Raw genomic sequence first — 25,101 nt, 5'->3', positions numbered from 1 at the left:
GAAAATGAAAACACAAGATGCTGAGATACACAGGAGGTCAGGCAGCGAGACAGGGTTAATGACCTTTCATCAAAACCAATAACAGTGAGAAAATGTGTTTTATTGCAAAGAAGGGAAAGAGTTTGGAGGAGGAAAAACAATTGATAAGTCGATGATATGGTGAGGTACAAAAGAATTGAGAACAGGTGCATGTTGTTGGTGCAGTACAAAGGTGGTGAAGGCGTGAATCATAGCTGATCATTCTGGGGGAAATGAGAATGGAGGGAAATGACTGAGGGCAGGGGAGGGAAAAACAATAAACTATGCTGAAACTGAGATGCAAAGCACAGCAGTAGCTGAAAATCTGGAAAAATGGAAATGCTGTGCAGTTCAGGAGAGAGTTAAAACTGAATAAATGTTGCAGAGATATGACCTTGTGTATGTCTGGCACCACACAGGAGAAGCAGATTATCTGAAATTGTTGAATTCAATATTGAGTTCCCAGCAATATGCTCAGATAAGAGAAATATGGACTAGGCCTTGCAGGAAGTGTGTAAGAGAACAACGATGGGGAAATTGGAATGGAGGATTAAAGTGATAGGCAAGAGGAAAAATTGGATAAGCTGGGGTTGTTTTTCGTAGAAATGGAGAATACCAATGTGTATAAGATTAAGGCGTTTGGTCAAAAACAAGGGAATAAAAGTAATCGGTGAAAGGGTTTGAGAGCAGTTGTAGTGAGATTACTTTGACTGAACGTGGCAGGTTTCTGAAACTCACTGCTTGAAAGATGATAGAGACATAATCCAGGAAAGGGCACAGTTTTAAGCTGTTTGGAAGTAGATTCAAAGGAGATGTCAGGGGTCAGTTTTTTACACAGAGAATGGTGTGTGTGGAATAGGCTGTCGGTGATGGTGGTGGAGGCAGATACAATAGGGTCTTTTAAGAGGCTCCTGGACAGAAAAATAGAGGGCTGTGGGTAACCCTAGGTAATTTCTAAAGTAAGTACATGTTCGGCACAGCATTGTGGGCCAAAGGGCCTGTATTGTGCTGCAGGTTTTCTATGTTATCCCATTGGGGAATAAAGTACTTTGATTTGTATGTGAAAGCCCACAATCTGCAGGGCCACAGACCTAATATTAGAAACTGGGATTAGGTTGAATACCTTTTTTTGACTGGCACATATTTGGTTGTAGTTGTTTGTGTTGTAAATTTTATGTTGTGCATCCTACTCATCTGTAATTTTACTTTAAAAGGCGTTGAGTCACCTTACTGAGCTCTGTAGTCTTAGTGAAGGTAATCACATAGTATTGTTGAATAGGAAGCCCCAGAATTTAGATTCACAGCCAATGAAGAGTAAGTGACTATATTTCCTATAAAAAATGTAATTTCCTTTCTGGGATGCTTTTGATAATCCAAAAGTTATGTAAGCTACTCATAAGTAAATAATTCAACAAGCATAAATATTTTGGTTAGTTCCACTATTATAATAGTTTCATAATCCAAAGGCATAGCAGCGAAAGCTATGTTATCACAAATTCAGTGTGGTTGAGAATGGAGTGTGCAGCCCAATGGCAGAGCGCGAACCCATGATTGGCTCCAATTCTCGACCAACTTGCCAACTAAAGCATCAAGCAACCTTGAAATTAATGAGGATGAGAGCGGAAGGCATGCCTGTGTTCAGTGCCTTCTGTCTGCATTTGACCCGACCCCATCTCCCTCTCCCTCTTGCTAGCTACTGCCGGAGGAAGGTGCAGGAGTCTTTGGTATTGGACAAGGTTTGATCAGAGTGGTTTGTGGATTGGACTCTTTTTTTTTTTTTTTTAAAGAGGACTCTGTGGTTCATGTTCTGTGTTTCTGGTTACTCCATTTTAATAAAAATTGATAGTTTTCGTGTTTTTGATTGTGGCAAACTGGCTTTGTGGCCTGCAGTCAACAAATGACACTGTACTAAATTGAATTGAACTAAACTGAACATTCCTAGACTGTTTCAAGGATTCTGCGGTTTGATGTTTAATATTCTGTGTTATTTGCTCGTTTTTGGCGTTTGCGCGATTTGTTCTTATTTTTGCGTGTTGGGAGTTTGATGTTTTCTTTGAACGGGTTCCGTGTTGTGTGTTTGTTTTGTGGCTGTCTGAGGGAAGATGAATCTGGGGGTTGTAAATTGCATATATACTTTGTTAATAAATGTACTTTGAATCTTTTTGAACTTTGAACTGTTGAAGTAACCGTCGGTTCTCAAAGCAAATTGAAGTATAGGTTATTGATCTGTTACTGAAGCACAGTTATTTACAAATGAGGTCATTTGTTTAAGAGTATAAAGTAAATCAGACTAGAATAGTAATTAACATGTGCTATAGAAAACTTGATGATAAATTATTTTGCTGACTGAACATTTTAGTTCCTAAAGAGTGATAGGACTGTAAATATCTCAAAACGAATTAAAACTTAAAAGCACATCCATTGGAAAAACAATATAGATTTTGTGACCAAAACATAGAACTTTTGAGCATGTTTCTACTAAATTTTGTTTTAGAAGACCAACAATCTTGACCATTTGTAAATGGAATCATGTGGTAATTGAAGTTAAAACTGGCATTCACAGGAAGTGTGTATTTTGGAAATATGAAAATCTTGCTTTATTTAAGTGCTCTGTGTCCCATGGTCATTGATTTTTGAAGGCTTTCTTTACTATCTTGGCAATGTTACTGAAGCATTTTTTGTTAGTTTGTAGTAAATTAATATCAATATTTCAACAGTAAAATTCTGAATACAAATTTTAGAGAAACAAGTTTAGTGTGGTGTATAATTGGTAATTTTAGCATGGAAATTGTACTTGCAACATGACAGATGGGGCTTGCAAGAAAAATAAACCAATTAGAGTCTTCTTGGTCAAAATCCCAACACTGAACCCCTAATTGCATTGGTCAGCTCCAATGGGCAGACTATGCATTTGCAAATTGGACACCAGATTCCCAAAGCTTTCATGCTCCCTCATGGCCAGAGGTTACCAAGTGGAAAGAGAAAAGATTCAAGGATATTTTCCAGCCCCTATAGAAAATGCATGATGTCTCCATTGAATTGTGGACATCCCTGGCCCCTGACCACTCAAAGAGGAGGAACATTTGGGATTGTATTGAGAAGTGCGAGACACCAGGAACACACTGTAGTTCTTCAAAAACGGTGGAAGAAGCATGCAACCTCTCAAGCTACCCACCTGTCTATATTGTTACTAAACTTGATGTTACTTAAGCTGGTTTAGTTTTTATTTTACTTTTGTAAAGGAAGTTTGAGTTAACTTTCTGAAGCTGTGCAGAATGAAGGCTCCCACAAAATAAAATTTTGGCGTGAACACACACACTCAACAGTTAAAATAGTTTTTTTTATAAACATATTAAGAATAGAGCCAAAAGGGCAAAGCCACTCATGCAAGACAGCTTGAAGGAATTAATAGGAAGATCAACATAATGGTATGTCAGATTAGGTTGCAGAATGCATTTAGTAATTTTAGTATCTTTTTTGACGGTTAATTCTTTTTGGGTAATACAATTTGGTCAGTGTTGTGACAGGAATATTAAGTTATTGCCCCCAAAAAATTAATAGTCATGGGGGGGGAAGCATGGGGTCTTGATAAATTGGTCATCTTTGGATTGTCACTTTTTCACTATAAGGATCAGTGCTGGAGTCTCAACTTTTATTTTTAATCTATGTTGAAGACTTGCAGAAAGGCCCAAGTATATTGTAGTCTGATTTTATCGATGATACAAAGATAGGTGAGTTAGCAAGTTGTGAGGAACACTTAGATTAGGTCAAGTGAGTGGACAAAAGTTGGCACATGGAGTAGAATATGTGGTTGCTTTTGGAAGAGAGAATTAAATTATTTCAATAGTGACTGCAAAATATTGTGGTACAAGTAATGTGGGATCAGAGTATGTGAATCACAAAAACTGCAGAGCACTGGCACGAGCCAGGGCTGTGTCCTCAGCCGCTGCTATTCACACTGCTGATGTATGACTGTGTCACAGGATACAGCTCAAATCATGTCATCAGATTTGCAGATGACACAACGGTGGTTGGCCTCATCAGCGATGACGATGAGTCAGAGTACAGAGAGGAAGTGGTGCAGCTGGTGGACTGGTGTGAGAACAACAACCTTAATCTGAATATGAAGAAGATCAAGGAAATGAATGTAGACTTCAGGAAGGTCCAGATGAACCATCACCCTCTGTGCATACATGGCTCCTCCATAGAGGAGTTAAGTGCACCAAGTTCCTGAGAGTTCACATCACAGATGACGTCACCTGGTCCCTTAGTATCACCTCCCTGAACAAGAAAGCACAGCAGCACCTCCACTTCCTAAGGAGATTAAGGCAATAAGTCTTTCCACCCCCCCCCCCGCCCCATCTTAACGGAATTTTACAGGATCACCAATGAGACCGTCCTGACAAGCTGCATTTCCATCTAGTATGGGAGCAGCAGAGCATCAGACTGGAAGTCCCTCTAAAGGACTGTGTGAACAGCTGAGAGGAATGTAGGGGTTGCATTAGCATCCATCATGGTCATTTATCAGGAGTGCTGTGTATGCTGGGCCTTTAGTATTATTAAGGATCCCACCCACCCATCCATCCCTCATCCTCTTTGCCTTTCTACCATTAGGCAGGAGACTCTGATGCATAAATACAAGAACAGTCAGGATAGGAAGCAGTTTCGTCCCTCAGGCCATTAGGCTTCTGAACAATAATCTTGCATCCTGTTGTTTCAGATTACCAGCATCTGTTGTATTTTGCTTTTCAACTTGTGCAACATACTTTACTAAAGGTTGTTAAATTACGTTCTTTTCACATCGATCCCTAATTGCCTTCAAGATGTTGGTGAGTTGTCATGTTGAATGATCCAAGGTATTTTCACAGTCCAGTTGGATAGGAAGTCCTGTAAATCCTACCTTCATACAGTTTATCTGAAAGGGCTGTGGGAATCCTGTGATTTATCAACTCACAGGGAGGCATCATTTTCTTTAAGTTTTAGAATTCAATTGCACGAAACTGACATACAACCTGTAACAGAGTAAGGTGGCCAGTGAGTGCAGAGCAGCTTTAGTCTTGGCAGTTTGCAACTGTGATCAACTTCTTGGCCACTTCTCAAGTTGGTCTCAGTGCTAAGCTGGGTTCTCGTAGGATCCACCTGTTCTGCAGTACTCCGTATGTCGGGCTCTACTGTTTACTGTGTAAGTTCAATATACCAAAGTGAAATACCTCGCACTCGCAATTTTCAAGTTAGTTTCTGTTACTGAAACAAAGATGATGCCAGTTTGGGAAAACGAAAATCAAACTGTGCCTTTCAGAACCATGTCAGCATAGTTTAAAAAGCTGATTGGCAGAAGTTGTAACCTAGTAATTATGGAAGTGTGTAAAGAGGATCTGGCCTCAACTGTGAATTTGCATGAGGGTCTCGTGTTCTTTGCAAGCTTTATGGATTAGCCCCTTATTTCTTACAATTCAAGTGCTTTAAGCAGCAATGATGAAGTAATGACAATATATTTCCAAGCTAGATTAACGTGATTTGAATAGGGAACTTTCAAGTGGTGGCATTTTCATATGTTTGCTGTCTCTGTTCTTCCAGGCAAGTAGTTGCTGCAATGTACCACAGTGGCTACTGTGTGGTAGGAGGGGAGGAAGTGAATCTTCAGGGTACAGCATATGGTTCAGTCAACAGAGTTGTGATCATGTAGGTTAATGGAAAACATAACTTGTACTTCCTTGCACCGTGAAAATTGCAAGTCGTACACTGAGGCACTCGTCACATGATGCCCAGTCTGAGCTGTTCACATAGTCAGTTTATCTGACTGATCTAGTTAAGTTTCCACCCAGTGGTAATTACCAGGGAACTTCTTTGGGAATTCTAGGGAAGGTATGCTGGAGTTGGGATATTTAATTTTCAAAGCCAGAAGCATCTTTCTTTTCACTATCCATGACTCCAGAAGTAACTTTTCCTCCGCTAGTTTCTATTGACTTCTGTTTCATCATGCTACACTTAATCAGATTCTTTCTTGGTGCTAAATGGTGTTAATCTTTCCTCACTTTTGGATTAGGCTCTTTTGCTGACATTTAATGTGGAACTGCAGTACATGGTTCTGTTACGCCCAAACTGAGCACTGGTAAAAAGTTATTGATGAGTAAGCAGTATGGGGGTGGTGTTGTCAATGCCATTGCCTATCACTGAGTGATTGAGAACAGACGAATGAGGAAGTAATTATCAGGTTACCACTTTGATTCTTTTTGTGCATGAACTGCACATTTAGCTGCTGTTCACGCTAAGCTGTTTCAATACAATTTTCTCTGGAACTTGAGCACACAGGAAGAGTGTTGTTCAGTCCTAATTGCTTTGCTGTGCTCTGTGTGCTCATCCATTTCTTGCTGTCAATGTAGAGTAAATTGAATGGATTGAACACTGGCTTCTATGATGATAGAAAGCCAACAAAACTGGATCATCAACCAAGCACCCTTGATTCTAAATGATTCAACCTTGCCTTTTGCACCTATATGCTTTGTTCTGCCACCATTGAGAGCGAGGATATTCTTGGAGCCATGGCCTCCTGTTAATTATTTAGCTTTTTTTTTTGTAGATTAAGCCTGAACTTAATATTAGAAGATCAGTTTATTTTTTCAATCCTTTTAATGTAAGGATTTAACTGCTTCACATCATTTGCAATAACTCGCATTTTGGAAACTAGTTGCAGTATTTGCTTATAGAGGGATGTTGTCTTTTTTAGTCTTAAGTCTATGCTAGATCTCAGAGCAATCCTGTTCCTCCACTAAAGTGGAATATGCTTGTAGATTGGTTCAGCAATTTTATATTTTTTTCACTTGGTGTTTGTTCACAACTTCAATCTTCAACATCTTCTGTACTGCTACGGATTAAAGACAGTAAAAAGTACCCAGAAATTTAATTTTAGGAATACTAATACATTTACATAGAAATGTAATCAAATTTTAATGAAGGGTCTCGGCCTGAAATGTCGACTGTTTATTCCTATCCATAGATGCTACCAGAACTGCTGACCTGCCATTGCTCTAGATTTCCAGCGTCTGCAGTACCTCTTGTGCTTGTGAATATAATTGATCTGCCGTGTTTTTTTAAAATGATATTTGCATTTTAGGAGTAATATATTAGGGTACATCTATTTAAAATATTTGTGACTTTCCCAGGTGGGAAAATGGGCATTTTAATACTTTAAATAGTTTTTCTGTTGCAGTATGTTCATGGGAAGAAAGTAGGAAGCTCAGAGGGCTGGTGTTGGTGAAAACTGCTTTAGCCCAGGCTTTGCTGCTAAAATATAACATCTCTGATACAAGTGCAAGTGACTTCAGCGTCTGTTGTTTAGTTAACAGAAATTCAACCTTACGTAATTCAATCTTGCATTACTACCCAAAAAATAGAGCTGCAGAATAAAATTTGCACTTGGGTTGGTGGCGGGGCGGGGGGTAGTGTTTGGGGAGTGAGAAGTAAATAAATACTTTTATTTCTGCTCACATTTGTTGATGTATGCATAGATAAGGTGATGGATAAGGCTTTACATAATGAAAAATTGCAAGATTCAGCAATTTTTTTTCAGGAGTGCAACTTGCACATTCCAAAGCATGGGTCTATCTTACTTATGAAGAAAAATATGAAGTTATTTTAATATTGACTACAAAGAGTACAATTTTATGTACTAATTGCAATGAAATGCCAATAATCCAGCAAATGATTGCTGAGAAAACTTGGCGGTCTGATATCCAACTCGCTGCTCAGTCCAGAATGCAAGCTAGGGATTTGGAGAGCAGGCGAGGTGTGCAATCAGAGCTCGGGCTTCAGAGTGCAGTGGGGCTGCGGTCCAGACTGTGGACAAACATGTGGCTGGAGCCAGGGTTGAGATCCAGAACACCAAGGTTCAGGAGCATGAGCAATGAGTAGATGTGCAGCTGGATTTGGGAGCCAGAGTGCTTGCACTGTATATTTCTCTCCTCCACTTAAACTCACTGGGTACACTGGAAAATCTTACTTATTTATTGAGATAAGTGTGGAATAGGCCCTTTGGGCCCTTTGAGCTGCACTGCTCAGCAATCCACTGATTTAACTCTAGCCTATTCATGGGACAATTTACAATAACCAATTAACCTATGAACTGGTACGTCTTTGGACTGTGTGAAGAAACCCACGTAGTCATGGGGAGAACGTACAAACTCCTTACAAGCAGCAGTGGGGAATTGGACTCGGGTCACTGGTACTGTGAACCGTTGTGCTAACCACTATGCTACTGTGCCGCTAATATCTTTAAAAGAAAGTGAAGTAAAAATGTTACATTAATAGTAGTAATTTTCTGTAGTCGAGAAAATCTGCTTCTGACGTTAGCAAAGTCACAAGGCTGATGGACTGTTAGTTTTACTGTATATGATTTATTGTGCTGTTGCGTCTTTACTTTTCAGTGATCCCTGATCTGCATTCTATTCCAACTATACTTTTCTACAGCTTCCAGCTGCTTGGTTCACCATGTTTGATGCAGTACTTATTCTGGTTCTGATCCCAGTCAAAGACAAAGTGGTAGATCCCGTGCTAAAGAGGAAAGGCTTGCTGCCTACACCCTTGATGAGAATTGCTGTTGGCATGTTTTTTGTTATGTGCTCTGCAGTGGCTGCTGGTAAGTATATGTGTAGAAAGCTTTCTTAATGTTTTGAAATTAAAATCCATTCCATAATAAATGTGAGAGTATGAGTGTTTGTAAATTGGATGATTATACATCAAGACGTGACATTATTGAATATGTATGTAAATAATTATGTGGTGCCTCTGTACAAATATTAATTTTATTGTTATATCAAATTTAAATTCTTCATTGACATCCCCACCAATTTTTACCTTGGCCCCCGGCACAGCTGAAAGAATTCAGGAGTCAAATACTTGTATCTCAGGATGAATGCCGAGGAGGAACCGAGATCAGGTTAAACCTGGTCTACAGTTAATGTCATATTAAAATAGAATTAAAACAATGAATCCTGTAAGATAAGCAGAATAGCATAATGCATGCAGTTGAGGATTTAACCTTGACTTGGACTATAGCTATAAATTTCTATTGAGAGTTTTGCAAATGTTCACTTAGTTTGGTTTTTGATCTTGTCCTTTCTGACTACAAAAGTAAATGTAGTTTGAGGTATTTTAGTATTATGATTACCTGTATTGATCAGATCTGTTGTATTAATAGCATTGGTATTTGATGCACTTTTACACTTCTATTATCGTGCTGTGATCCAGTGCTGGTTTAGCACCAAAAACTGGTAAATTTGGTATTCAGAAGGGTATACTTTATGGAGGGTAGTATCAGGATCTCTGTTTTAAATGAGGTCTTGTGTCAGGAAACCGAGAATATTAAACTGGGTTTCACTATTTGTATTGCTCTGTATGTTTGACTGATATAATCAACAAATTATGGGGGGAAAATTTTAAACCATTTTTAGAATCAGTTACTTAGATTAGATTATGAGGATAAGCAGTCCTCTTTTATTGTCATTTAGTAATGCATGCATTAAGAAATGATACAATGTTTTTCCAGAATGATATCACAGAAACACATGACAAACCGACTTAAAAACTGACAAAAACCACATAATTATATAGTTACAACAGTGCAAAGCAATACCGTAATTTGCTAAGAACAGACCATGGGCATGGTAAAAATCCCCAGTGTCTCTCGAAGTCCCAACATCTCACGCAGACGGTGAACCTCCAGTGCTGCAAACTTGCCGATGCAGCATCCTGGAAGCATCCGACCACAGTCCGGCTCAGAGTCTGTCTGAAAACCCTGAGTCTCCGACCAGCTCTCCGACACCGAGCACCACCTCTGCCGAGCGCTTTGACCCCAGCCCCGGCAACAGGCAATAGGCAAAGCCCAGGATTTGGGGCCTTCCCCTCCAGAGATTCTCGATCGCACAGTAGCAGCGGCAGCGAAGCAGGCATTTCAGAAGTTTCTCCAGGTGTTCCTCCGTGCTTCTCATGGCTGTCTCCATCAAATCAGGATTGTGCACAGTCCCCTAGTTAACGCATATCGATATCATTTAGAACGGCCACACGCGCTGCGTCGCGCCGCCATCTTCTCCTCTTTAATGCATTACATATGTGAATGCTAAAATACTAACCAAAATCTGAAAATCTGAATGTGTTAGGTCCAAAACAGAAGCTTGTCTATCATCAGATTCAAAGGTTCATTTGTTATCAAAGTATGTATGCAGTATACAAACTCTGAGATTCTTCTCCAGATAGTCAAAAAACAAAGAAAAGCCATGAAAGTCGTTCAAATAAAAACATCACCCCCTCCCCTCGCACCAAAAAGACAAATTTCACAATGGCAACATGATCAATAGACCCCACGCAGGAGAAAAACACCGTGCCAAACGGCTAGAAGAACATCAAGCCCCAAATGCCCCTGCTGAAAAAAAATTCTAACAAATCTCACCAAACAGCAACAAGGGGGGAAAAAGAAAGGTGAAAACACAGAATATATATGAAAAAAAATCTGAAGGAGTCGAATTTGAACTACAATCTGCAGTCCAATCCATAAATCACAGAACTTTGGTAATATCCTTTGACAGCATTGACAGAGGGAGGGAGACCACTCAAATGCAGAGGCCTTCCCTTGGAGCAGTGAGCAATAGGGCCTTCGCACACAGCCACCTTATCCAGCAGCATCATTGGAGAGAGAAACCTCTCCAACACTGACATCTTCCCTTGGGAGCAGCACTTCTATGGCAATTGTTTCTATTTTCTGCATTTTTATTTTTTTTTAAATTGCAAAATCTAACTATTGCAAGAACCTTTAATTCTTCTGTTGATTGCTGGAATCTGGAATGAGCAAAAGACATTAATGAATTATTTTGCCAGAGAATGCATTCCATTGGCAGAATTTTGTCAGTGTATGTACAGAGCTAAATATAGCAATGACCGAAAAGCACAAAAGAACCCAGATGATAGAAACCTGAAATATAGAGATCTTATAAAGCCATCCCACGCTCTTATCTTGGCTTCTCTGATTATATCTCCAAAATGTTAATCCCAGCATACTGACTGCTGCTGAAAATGGAGAAATCTGTCAAGAGGACCATCACTGTATGGCCTAATGATGCAATCTCTATGCTTCAGGGCTGTTTTGAATGAATTTGAGGTGTGCAACACAAAGCCAGCCATGAAAGCTCCCCACCCCGCACCCCCAGGTGAGTAGCCACTGTCTGTGACAGCAGCTGAGATGAGAAGGACTCTTAAGAGAGTCAACCCACATAAGGCAGCTGAGCCAGACACCATCCCAGGCTGAGAACTCAGGAAGTGTGTACACCAGCACAATGACATCTTCATGGTCATCTTCAACACCACTCATCCAGGTTACTGTTTCTACATGCTTCAAATCAGCTACCATCATCCCTGTACTAAAGAACTCTACACCTTCAGAACTACAGCTGCAAGGAAAGCTTGTGAACCCTTTGCAATTACTTGGTTTTCAGCATTAACTACTCATCTGTTCTGATCTTCATCTAAGTCACAATAATAGACAAACACAATCTACCTAAACTAATAACACACAAGCAATTGACCTTCTCGTCAATTCTGAGTACGCTATTTAAACAATCACAGTATAGGTTCAAAAAAGTATATGAACCTCTTGGATAATGCCTTCTACAAAAGCTATTTGGGGTCAGGTGGTCCAAGCAATGAGATGATTTTGGAGGTGTGGATTGTTGAAGTGCCCTGCCCTACAAAAAAGACACATAAAGTCAGATTACAGACAAATCCTGTTCTTCTCAGGAAAGATCTGTTTATGTGCACCATGCCGTGATCAAAATAACTTTCAGAGGACTTTGGAAGAGAATTGTAGAGATGCATGAAGCTGGAAAAAGTTACAAAAGTGTTTCTAAAGACCTGTGTGTTCATCAGTCCACATTAAGAAATACTGTTTACAAATGGGGGAAATTCAGTAGTGGGTCTCCTACAAAGATCACACCAAGAGCACAATGTGCAATGCTGAAGGAGATGAAGAAGAACCCAAGTGCAACAGCAGAAGACCTACAGAAATCTCTAGAGCTTGCTAAAGATTCTATTCATGTATCCACTATAAGAAAAACTGAACAAGAATGGTGTTCATGGAAGGACACCACAAAGGAAACCACAGCTCTTCAAAAAAAACATTGCTGCACATCTTGAGTTTGCAGAAGACCACCTGCATATTCCACAACGTTTCTGGGACAATATCCTGTGGACTGATGAGACAAAAGTTGAACTTTTTAGCAGAAATGCACACTGTAATGGAGAAACTAGCCAACACCAACACTGAAACCTCATCTCAACTGTAAAATATGGTGGAAGGAGTATCATGATTTCGGGCTGCTTTGCTGCCTCAGGGCCTGGACAGCTGGCAAATGTTGAAGGAGCAATGGCTTCAAAATTGTTTCAATACATTTTACAGGGGAATGGCAGGGTAGTGGTCCATCACATGAAGCGTAGTAGAAGTTGGATGAGGCAACAAGGCAATGATCTGAAACACAAGAGTAGATCAACAACAGGGTGGTTTAAAAATAAGAATATTTGTGTTTTGGAACGACCAAGTCAGAGTCCAGACCTTCTCCCAAGGGAGTGGCTATTGCATGACCTGAAGAGGGCTGTTCCTGAAAGGTACCCCACAAATATTGATGAACTGAAACAGTTTTTTATGGAGGAATGGTCTAAAATTCCTCCTTGCCATTGTGCAAGTCTGATCAGCAGCTACAGAAAATGTTTGGTGGAGGTTATTGCTGGTAAGCACGGTTCTACCAGTTATTAAATCTAAGGGTTCACATATCTTTTCCAGTCTGGTACTGTGAATGATTAAACAATGTGTTCATGAAAAGTGCAATTGTTTGTGTGTTATTAGTTTAGGCAGATTGTGTTTGTCTGTTGTTATGTCAAATGAAAATCAGACCACATTTTGTGAGTTAATTAATGCAGAAAACCAGATAATTACAAGGGGTTCACAAACTTTTTATTGAACTGTAAATGACTGACACTAACACTAATCATCATGAAGTGCTTTGAATGCTTTGAATGGCTGGTAAGGGCACATATTAAAAACCCTATTCCTGCCAAATTTGGCACTTGCCAATATGCTTACCGATAGAACCGCGCTATAACAGATGCCATAGCATCTGTCATGCACCTCGTACTGGCACACCTAGAAAACAAGGACACTGTCAGAGTGCTATTTCTGGATCTCAACACTGCATTCAATGCTATTGTCCCACAGACCCTGGTGAATAAGCTGCTACTCCTCAGCCTAAATACACCAGTGTGTAATCCTGTGTTGGACTAACTAACCAATAGATAGTCAGAATGCACGACCGCTCCTCCCTCTATCATCCTGAACATGGGTCTTCCCCAGGGCTGTGTGCTTAGCCCATTGCTGTACACTCTGCTCACACAGACTGCATGGCCAAACACCCAAGTAATTGCACTGGCAAATTTGCCCATGACACAACAGCGGCGGGGTTCATTTCCAACAACAATAAGGCGACCAACAGAGAGAAGATGGAAGCACTCGAGGCCTGGTGCTAGGCAAATTACCTTTTCCTCAATGTCAACAAGACAAAGGAGGTGGTTGTTGACTTCAGGAGAACTCGCATCAGCAGTGAAAACTGAAAGCAGTTTCAAACTCCTGGGAGTGCTCATCTCACACAACTTCTCATGGTCCAAGAACACACTCCGCACAATCAGGACAGTTCATCAGAGCCTCTTCTTTCCAAAGAGGCTGAAGAGAGCTGTACCATGTACTTCTATGCTTCTGTCATTCTACAGATACGGAGTAGAGAACATCTTAACAAGTTACATCACTGCATAGTATGGAAACTGCACTACAGTGGACAACGGATATTCAAAAGCACCCAGTGTATCATTGGCATCAGTCTATACACCATTAAGGACATATATAGAAAGTTGCCGGGAACATCATGATGGATCCCACCAACTCTACTCATGGACTGCATGTCCCATTGTCATCAGGAAGGAGGCTATGTAGCATCCACACCAAGACCCCCAGATTCAAAAACAGTTTCTTTCCATAAGCAGTAAGTCTGATTAACACCTCCATTCACTTAGACAGCTACCCCGCGCGCCCCCCCCCCCCCCAATTACCTCTATTACTTACTGTCAGTCCCATTATGTACAGGCACCCCTGTGCTTAGCGTCATTTTATGGATATATTAATCTGTTTATAAGTTGTCTTATGTATTTATTATTAATGTGTTTGTATTTTGTGCTGAATCAGAACTGGAGTAACAATTATTTTGTCTCTTATGTACTAAAATTAACATTCTTGAATCTGAAAAGTTATTAATCTGAAAGGTTAAGTTTCTTTTCATAGGAACTACCTGTCCAAGCATCTACAATATTTGTATTTAAATGTGGTGGTGGTCATGAATTCGTTTCCAGTTGGGATAGGGGAATAAAGCATTCGATTGATATCACTATTGATTCCAGTGTGTCAGCTCTTCTTAAGAGTCTCCAGTATCATTTTGAAAATGTCTATGGCTGTATACAAACTACATATAAGCCCAGTTGATGTAATGATCCAACTGGTCAATGTGTGGCCTATTTCAAAAGTTACACAGGTAACTTTTCAATTCAAGGGAGTAAACATTCATAAATTGTTTTCTCCCTTCCCCATTCCATTTGTTCACTTTGGGAAAAGATTGACATATATCAATATGCCAGATTTTATAGTAAATAGGATTTTGGAAATCTTTTTAACTTTCAATTTCTAAAAGTATGATTTAGCTTTAATCTTTATTTACTGACCTCCATGTTCCTCTCATTCACCAATGAATACAAATTGTTCATTTTCTGGATTCTTGTCTATCGCTGGAAGAGATCCAGTTTGGAAAATTGTGTTGTCAGCATACAATTTCACTTTAAAATTGTCTGTTTTGGTTGCTGGAGGAATGTTTATATTTATCACTTTGAGATCAAGTAAATTTATAATTATTTGTACTTTTATTCTTCAGCACAGTTTTGCTTAGTTGAATGAAAAGAAAGTACTTTCCACTGAATTGTGGGACTATGCTTATAATCACAGTGATTTATGTGTTAGAGGGAGCAAGTTATTTGTATGTGGTTGGAGGATATTCAAGTGGTAGTTGACCTTTTAAATAAAACTGTTTTCCTAACTCATAGCCCATCAGAAATCAGGATGGGAAGTTGTCTTACAGTGGGCAGCAACCTTTACATCTGTCAATGAGACCTTTTGTTTTCACAAGGTTTGAATATTATCCATTATTGGAATGAATATTGGCTGAAAATCCAAAGGTCATAGCTGTTAACATTAGTCTTTTGATAAGATTGCCTTTTTAAGCAGTGGAGTAACTAAAATGTGGAGCATCTTGCCAGCATCTTGAAGCGTATAAACCATACTGCAGTTTAAACTAGATCTATTGAAGCAAGTCAAAAGTGCTGTCATGACCACAGAGCATGTGTCAAATTCAGCAAAAAATGTGCAGGTCATTTTCCAATTCCTTTTTAATATGTAAACTCTATGTATGCATTGCTCAAACTTTGTATGCATTACTCTAGTTAAGTTCTTTTTAAAATGTGTATTTATTGCTAGTTACAAATAACTTCTAGAGCTGTTAGGAAGACTTGTGAAAGCTTACATGGCACTACAGTTTAAAAAAAAAGAAATTTAAAACGTGCGAATTTGTAATAGTTGACTTATTTTTAGAGGCCTTTTGCCATGTTACAAATGTAAGCATTCATTTTGCTGAAATCCTTAAGTCAATCAAATTACGTACTTGTACATCACTACAGTCACTATCCATGTGTACCCTGGATGAAGTGCAATTCTCAGATACAGTTAATTTTTTTATCCATCTAATTCAGAACTGGAGAATTAAGATGGTTCTTGCAACTTAAAGTTTGAGTTTGTTTTTCTCTAAAAATGGCTAGTCTTGATTTCAATTAGAAAATCTCATTTACAACTGAAATCATTTTCTAATTTTTTTGAATAATATTTTTATTTTCTGGAAAGCAAAATAATATGAATCCTCATATGTTAAAAGGGAAACCATTAAAGGGCTTTTTAAACAAATTCAGTTAATTCCTTTTAAAATTTCACTATAATTTATCCTGTAGTCAGGGTGGCAATGTTGATTTTCCAGAGAAAGCAATTTTTCTTTTGCTGTTTTTTTTTCTGTAAAAACGATCTTTTTTTTGGAGGTGTTTGAGCATTTGACCATTTAATTTTTTCCTTTGCACGTACTATTGTGAGAGTGAAGCATTTATTGAATACGAGTAACAAGTTGACTTTTTCTTTCTAACTAGTTGATAGGGTTACCAGGGTAGTAAGCAATGGTGGGAGTGATAAAAAATTCTAGTCATTTTTGCTTGTAGTGTTGCAGAAAGGTTTCTTTTGATGCCAGCTGTAGCTGGGGAAAATCATGCTTTCAAACTTTGATGCCCAGAGTTGCTATGCATATAGAAATTCAGGTCGGGTCTTGAAATTTTCTCTTCCACTTAAGTTCATGGATGGAATTTAATGTTAGGTTTTGAACAGTAGGGAAGCTTGTTTGTTAAGCACCAGCAAAGTTCAAGCAAAACCTCTCGTTTAAAATTCCTAGCTCCTTGCTTTTTGTTCCTAACCTGGTATTGCAAACAGTTAAATAGAAATGTAGAAAAATAGAGCAGATGTAGGCTATTCATCCCTTATTCCCTCGGACTTGCTCAACCTTTCAACTCTGTCATGGCTGATCATTACCTCAATGCTCTGCTTCTATCTTCTCATCATCCCCTTTGATACCTTTATCATTAAGAAACATGTGAACCTCATCCTTGAAAGTAGTTGATTTCGTATTCACTTCCCTGTGTGGTTGAGAATTCCTGACATGTGCTGTCCCCTGGAGGAAGCACTTTCTTCTGATGACATTTCCTGGGACTGTGATCCCTGGGTTCCTGACTATCCAGCCCTTGGGTCTGTCTCTCTAGTTGAGTGTTAAAGTTTTAAAGGTTCCTATGAGATTCCCTCTTGATCTTCTAAACCTAGTGAATACAGGATGGATCAATTTAATCTCAGCTGTCAATTCCACCATCTCAAGACTGAGTATTCCATTTTGTTTTTTGCACTTCCTCAACAACAAGAGCTTCCATTCTCTGATGTGCAAACCAAATCTGTCCAGATGCACAGCAGAATCCTTGCTCTTATTCTCATATAATAATGCAACTTGGGTCAATGTACCATTTGCCTTGTCATTTGCTTCTGCACCTGAATACTTGCTTTAAATGACTACCATTGTACCATCTAGGCCCCATCCTTCTGGTGTGTCAATAACTATCTGAGTGTTCCGTTATATTTCTTTCTGTTCCCTCCTTATTTGATGTTCTTCATTTTAGCAATTATGGTTTGTTACATTATATCAGTAAATTTTAATATATTACCCTTGATCCCCTCCATCAGAGCATTGATGTGAAAAGCTAGAGCTCCAACATTGCACACTCTGACCCCCCCCCATGATCTGTCTCCAAACCATAAATGACCCATTTTTCCCACCATCTTCTATCTGTTAATTATTCCTCAGACAATGCCACTGTCATACTCCCATACTTGGTGCATTAATTTTTTCTGCATACTGTTATTAAAGGCTAACTAAAAATGCAGATATGTCACAAGGACATGTAAAGATAAATTACAACATTTTTCCGACAACTAATATTGGGCTAAACTGATCAATGGCTCTCTGTCTTCCCTCCACCTTTCTTGTATAGTGTTACAAGAAATACACTCAAACTGTTGGAGGAACTCAGAAGGCCAGGCAGCATCTATGGAAAAGAGTACAGTCAGTGTTTCGGGCCGAGACCCTTTGTTTCAGCCCGAATAGTCGACCGTACTCTTTTTCCATAAATGCTGTCTAGCTTTCCGAGTTCCTCAAGCATTTTGTGTGTGTGGCTTGGATTTCCAGCTTCTGTAGATTTCCTCTGGTTTGTGATTGGTCTCTTGTTTGTATAGTGTTACACTTGCTTCCCTCCAGTCTGTAGGAAGTACTGAAGCATTTGGAAGATGAGAACTAGTAATCCCCCAACTACAAACCTGGCATCTTCAAAATTATAGGATGGAGTCCTAGAGATTTATTACCTTTTTATTTTCATTAATCTGCAATATTATTTTTCTCTTTACTCAAGCTGGTTTCTTTGAGTTCCTGATTCACTTTGGATCTGGGGCTCCTCACTATTTCCAAGTTTTCTCTGCCTTCACCTGTTTAATTTCTCTGCAATTTCCTTATTTCCCAGTATAATTTCTCCTGTCTCCATCTGTAGAGGACCCACATTAATTTTAATTAAGCATTTCCTTTTCAACATAACTAGAATTTTTTACAATCTGTTTTCTGTTCCTTTGTAGCATAATCTGATATTGTACCTTATTTTAATAAATGTTTTGTTCCTCCTTTAGCTGAATTCTGAAATTTTACTTTCCTTGGACTTGTACTGGGGTGCTTTTTTTCTTGGAAATACTGTATTAAAAGACTGAAATAACACTACCTTCAACTTGATGACCACATCTAAACTTTTGGGTTATCTTGCTTTAAAGGATCCTTTGAAAGAATTACTACATTGTTTATATATCAGCTCATTTACTGTCTGTTATTTAACTTGGTTTCCTAAACTCCAAGAGCCATCTAACACTTCATGACTTGGTAACTTGTTTTATTTATACTTACAACCATGGTTTCTCATCTCAGTTTTTACATACAACTCATTATGTTAGCTTGTTAAATTCCACTCAACTCCCTGATAATCAATGAACCCTTTCTCATTGTATAATGCTAAGGTCTGTTTTCTTGTTCCTGAAAATAGTGATCTAGGAAGGGATCTCTTGTATAATCAGTGAATTAGTCCTCCACACCATTACTGCTGATTTGTTTTCCCAGTCTAAGTATAGATTGAAGTATTCCAGAACTATTTTACTCTCAACACATGCACCTCTGATTTTCTAAGTGATACCTTCAGTATTGCCTCTAGTTGAGGGTATATATGCCATATCTACCAATGTCTATGTCTACTGCCATTTCTTAACTTCACCCAGTTTCTATTTTTACATTTTCTGAACCTTTTTTTTTCTACTACTTTAATCCCATTTGTTAAAATTATTGCTACCCTATCTACCTTTTCACTCTGCCCATCTCTTCGAAAAGTTAAGTATCCTGGAACATTTAATTCCCAAACCTGGTCACTTCGCATTGTGGCCTTGAAATGGCTGTTAGGTCAAATCCCTTTATTTTCATCTGTGCCATTAAATCATGTGTACAGTTAGGAATGTTGTGTGCATTTGGATAAAGGAGCCTTCAAATTTGTCATTTTTGTATTATTCCCTGCTCTGACTTTAATTGTGGTAGATGTACTTCCTGACAAACCCTGGGTATAATTGATTAATTTGGTACAATGACTTTGTCTTTTCTCTTGAAAATTTTCTCTCACTGGAATCCAATCGCCTGTCGTAAATACTCCGTTTAAGACTTTACTACAGGTCTAAGCCTTTGTTTTCCACATTCTGGCAGAATTAGATGCTATCTAACTAAACTGTTTTCACCTGTAAAGTGTATTAACAGAATTTAAAAATCTTATACTTAAAATATATTTTCATTGAACCTTAAGCACCTGGCCTTAAAGCATACACTTTTAACAGTATCAAGCTCCAGCTGTGTTCCATTTTATTTTCTTCAGTTTTATAAAAGCAGGAAGTTCAGTTTCTGTTGAAAGAGAAGCAGTTGATGGAAGTTAATTCTAATTCTTTCACTACCCTGATGCTGCCTGACTTGCTGAGTATTTTCCTTGTTCAGTTTTTATTACAGCTTTTAGGTATCGGTCATTTTGTTTAATGTTAAGACACAAGTCTGGCTCCTATCAAACTGATTCCCATCCTTCTATGACTGTGTCTGTCACTTCTGGAAATAATTGCTTAATCATTTACTGCAGGTGAAAAATACTTGAAGATTGTTGAAATTAACTACTTTAATGGAGGAACTTTGGATTAGTTTAATAACTCTTGATGAATTTTAGAATTTCATTCTCCTGTTGAGATTATAAACACCTAACCTCTCTCCTGCAACACAAATGACGATATTCGTAGGTTTCTGAACATAACTGAAAATAAACATTTCTGAATCACCATCTTGAAATTAGTTTGCTTTTAAGTCTAGACTTTATGAAGTTGAAAATTCAAAGTTCGAAGTAAATTTATTACCAAAGTACATGTGTCACTGTATACAGCCCTGCGATTCATTTTCTTGCCGGCATACACAATAAACCCAAGAAACACGATAGAGTCAATGAAAGACCACATCCAACAGGGTGGACAAACAACCAATGTGCAAAGGACAACTATAAATTTGAAAGAGGGAAAAACAATAATAAATAAACAATTAGTATCGAGAAAATGAGATGAAGAGTCCTTGAAAACAATCCATAGGTTATGGGAACCATTTAGTGATTAGATTAGATTAGATTATGAGGACACGCAGTTCTCTTTTATTGTCATTTAGTAATGCATGCATTAAGAAATGATACAATGTTTCTCCAGAATGATATCACAGAAACACAAGACAAACCGACTGAAAAACTGACAAAAACTACATAATTATAACATATAGTTACAACAGTGCAAAGCAATACCGTAATTTGATGAACAGACCATGGACACGGTAAAAAAAAAAAGTCTCAAAGTCTCTCGAAAATCCCATCATCTCACGCAGACGGTAGAAGGAAGAAAAAAAACTCTTCCTGCCATGAGCTTCCAGCGCCGCAAACTTGCCGATACAGCATCCTGGAAGTACCCGACCACAGCCGACTCTTGAGTCCGTCTAGAAACTCCGAGCCTCCGACCAACCCTCCGACACTCAGCACAGAGCACCATCTCTGCCGAGCGCTTTGACCCTGGCTCTGGCAATAGGCAAAGCCGAGGATCTGGGGCCTTCCCCTCCGGAGATTCTTGATCGCACAGTAGCAGCGGCAGCGAAGCGGGCATTTCAGAAGTTTCTCCAGGTGTTCCTCCGTGCTTCTCACGTCCGTCTCCATCAAATCAGGATTGTGCGCGGCCCCTAGTTAACACATACCATGATATCATTCGGAGCGGGTGCTGTGCCGCGCTGCCATCTTCTCCTCCCTCCTCAGTGAGTGATGTTATTCTCCTCTGGTTCAATAAGTTCTTTATTGTTTACATATTTTAGTTTTAACACTTGAATACTTGTGAGTAGTTTATGTAGCATATCATTGATATGGAAGCATACTTCCTATTTTTTTTATCATTAACTATCTCCACTTGCAATTTTCATCGTTGTTGGTCAATGACAATAAACTATCCCAATTACACCTGGACTAGACGTGAAGAGCATTATAATAACAGTTAATGGTAATAAGCAACACACATAAAAGTTGCTGGTGAACGCAGCAGGCCAGGCAGCATCTCTAGGAAGAGGTGCAGTTGACGTTACGTAATGTCGGAACATCGACTGTACCTCTTCCTAGAGATGCTGCCTGGCCTGTTCACCAGCAACTTTGATGTGTGTTGCTTGAAATTCCAGTATCTGCAGATTTCCTCGTGTAATGATAATAATGGATGACTCAATGCATCTACTCGCCATTCATTTGTTTTATGAAGATGAAATGGCAAATCTGATTATTAGCTTTGAATTTTCGATTGAATTTAATCTTGTATGTATTTTATCTATATCGTTATTTACTTGATCGTGACAATTGAAACTTCAGGAACATAAACACAAAAGGATCTTATTGGTTACTTAAAATGAAATGGAAAAGATCTAAGGCAGTGATTTGAAAATTAACTGGTTGAGTGTACGTTTGTTCATTTAAAATCACGTTTCACTGTTTGCATAAAGACCTGTTTTGTATTTCTCCTTGTCAGGAATTCTGGAAGACCAACGTTTGAATAGCCTGCAAAATGGCACCATTGGACAGCAGATTGGGAATGTATGGTATAATGCTGCACCATTATCAATATGGTGGCAAATTCCACAGTATGTGATGATTGGGATCAGTGAAATATTTGCAAGTATAGCAGGTACGTGTGGCAAAGCGATATGATTAGATTTTATTTCATGTAAATTTTTGTTATGCATCCTGATATTTTTATGTACAAAAGTTCTTGTTGAATATATGGCCTTAAGCCATACTGCTCTAAATCAACTAAGAAAGCATGATAAGTTAACTAGTCCGGAAGATCATGTGCTTGTACATGTTCTGTCAGGTGAGCTTGAATGCCAGATTTGGAATTATTTCTGGGTGCTGTGTATGCATATTTTAACCCACAAAATTGATCTCTCTGAACTTGCAACATTTTTCAAAGTTAACAATTTGCATTAAGCTGAGGTTTGAACCACCGGTATAGCAGACAGATAGTGTTAGCTTATATGTCAACAGTTTACTGTTTTGTTTACTAATATTTTGTTTGCCCTTCAGACTTTTGACAGAGGGCAAACTGACTTTATAAAGAAATCAGCATCACCAGTTTATTAAACCTTTTAAAAGTAACTAACTTTGTTTAAAATAACAAGTGTACTCATGAAAGCAAGTGTATTCATGAAGTCAAAAGCTATAGTAGTAAATGAGTAATAAAAGACGACATCAGTCTTCATCAGGGAAGATATGACTGGAGTCTCAGCAAAAAAGAAATGCAGATGACATTCTGAATCAGCTAGGGGAGAATTTTAGAAATGCTAGGTGCATAAATCTGGAATGGAATGCATACTAGGTTGCTGAGGAAATTGAGAAACCTTGGCCAAAATGTTTGATCTGCTGATTGTGGGGGTGGTTCAGCGACTAATGCCAAAGGGCTTAAAATATGCAAGTGTTTTAACCTTCAAAAATAATGTAGAAAAACTGTTAATAACTACAGACCATTCATTTAAATCTTTCAATGTAAAAAGCTTTATAAAGGATAATCGGGGACAGATTTAGCTATCACTTGGACTTCTATTAGTGTAAACTACCATGAGGTTTAAAGGCAAACTACACCTAACTACCTTGACAATTGTTTGATGGAACGTAATCAAACGGGACAAAGCATGGCATTAACACTGGAAAAGTGACAGAGGAAAGTATAGTAGTGACGAAGGGTCATTTTTGCAATGGGAGGAGTTTACTGGGATGGATAATAGGATGTTATAATGACTTGGGACAGATTTGCAGAATACTGAACCTGAGGTTGAATCACCTGAGAAGAGATGGGCAATAGGTTTGGTGAAGAAAACTGGTTGAATAAATGGTGGATTAAATCTAATGTAAAAAATATATGCAATATAACATTATAGAAGAAAGAATACAAAAATACATTGTAAATTGGAAATCACAATTCTACAGAACTGGGTTCTACTTGCACAGATATGTTCTACGTTGAAAATGTGATTAAAATTATATGTGATCTTTGGCTTTATAAATAGAGCATAAATGACAAAAGCAAAGAAGTCATAAATAAACCTTTATGAAACACTGGTTCAGCCATAACTGGAGTATTATATCCCAGTAGTAGGCACTGAACTTTACAAAAAGATGCAGAAGTGATTTATCAAAAAACCTCCAGTGATGAGAGATTTTATTGATGTGGAACAGACTGGTAAAGTAAAAATAATTCACTTTGGAACAGAAGGGGTTTCCAGACAGAGGTATTTAAAAACTTGACAATTACAGATGGAGCTGATCAAGAGAAATTGTTCTCAGTGGAGGAAAAGTCAAGGGCCAAGGGGCAGAGAATGTGGGCAATTGGCAAACGAACCAAAGGTGAAGAGTAAATATGTTTTTCCTCAGCAAACAGGATAAGTATCTGAAAGGGAAGCAAGAATGGGACTAGATGGATTACTTTACATAGAGCAAGTGTGGACCTGAGACAAATTGGGTCCTCTATGCTGTAATCATCCTGTGATTCTCCAGGGCTACTTATCAAAGTGGAATTTATCAATGGACTATTGATTTCTACAGCCCTTTAATAGAAAAATAATTAGGAAGATTTACATCTGTACCTACACCTTTAAGGAAAACGTGCTGTTCAAAGGGAAACAAATTGTTATGCTCACCCACTAGTGAATTTTCCTGAAATTTTGCTGATGGTATTGTGTTGTTAACACCACATTATTGAATTAGAATTTTGTAAGCTCTCATTTGCTTCTCATTCAAATGTTCTTCTCATGTGTTGGTATTTCTCCTGCATATTGCAGGAATTACAGGTAGAGGTCAGGCTTTCATTTTATTTCTGTATGATGCATCTGTTTCATTGCTATTGAACAAGAAGATACTAAATAGTTCATTATTTTATTTAGTTTCAATGAATCTTGACCAGTGCCTTTTAGAGGGAACAGTAGAGTAATACTAATAGTAACAATTTTATTTTTCGAATACTCAAGTATTTTAAATCAAGTTGCCATAAGCAAATATATGAACCCTTTTGTTTCACTGCCATTACTATCAGGTGGAAACTGGGCTGTTTAATTATCTCAATGCTAAATGAATGTCTGTTCTGTCTGGGACATATCTTCAGTTTGCTTAATCAATTTTAATGATCATTAAGGAAACTGCAAGGTAATAACTGCATGATGTTATCAATCTTGTGAAGTGATTTATAAGGCATTATTGAAATCAATACCAGTAATAGGAATGCAGCATACACATGGTTGTATCACAATAATTTCTCCTTTTTAGTTATACATCCAATATCTCACAATCTTGGCGGATAGTCAACATCAAACCTTGTAGTTTGTTTTAAATAAAACTTGGTTCAAGCTTATTTTTTCCAAGGCTTTTTGAAGATATTTTACTAATTTCAATCATTACATTTTACAAAATATAAATACGATTAAGTATATATGGTGCATATAAGCCATCTCTCTTGCTTTCAAGAGCAATTATTTCCAGTGCATATCTCATCTATAAAACCTACCTACTCTGCTTTTCTCCAGAATGAAGATATCAAGAAAATGTAGATCAGTTAGCAATCCATTCACATTAATTGGTCTTGATTCAATTAAAAAAAATAAGAGTACACTGTAAATGTCACATCAGGAACTTCAGTTTGTTGAACTGCTTACCCAA

At 38.2% G+C, this 25,101-nt stretch overlaps 1 protein-coding gene across 1 annotated transcript in view; it reads left to right on the top strand.

Moving 5' to 3' along the window:
• slc15a4 (solute carrier family 15 member 4) overlaps positions 1-25,101 on the top strand; it is a 73,390-nt gene that overhangs the window by 20,284 nt on the left and 28,005 nt on the right. Inside the window, exons 5-6 of the mRNA XM_072247617.1 lie at positions 8,485-8,653; positions 21,926-22,081. Coding sequence (XP_072103718.1) covers positions 8,485-8,653; positions 21,926-22,081 — 325 coding nt within the window. The remainder of the gene's footprint in view (positions 1-8,484; positions 8,654-21,925; positions 22,082-25,101) is intronic.

This window comes from Mobula birostris, chromosome 31 (genome assembly GCF_030028105.1).
Source record: "Mobula birostris isolate sMobBir1 chromosome 31, sMobBir1.hap1, whole genome shotgun sequence".
NCBI lineage: Eukaryota > Metazoa > Chordata > Chondrichthyes > Myliobatiformes > Myliobatidae > Mobula > Mobula birostris.
Note: the sequence above shows the minus strand (reverse complement) of the source record. Positions and strands in the feature narration are given on the sequence as shown.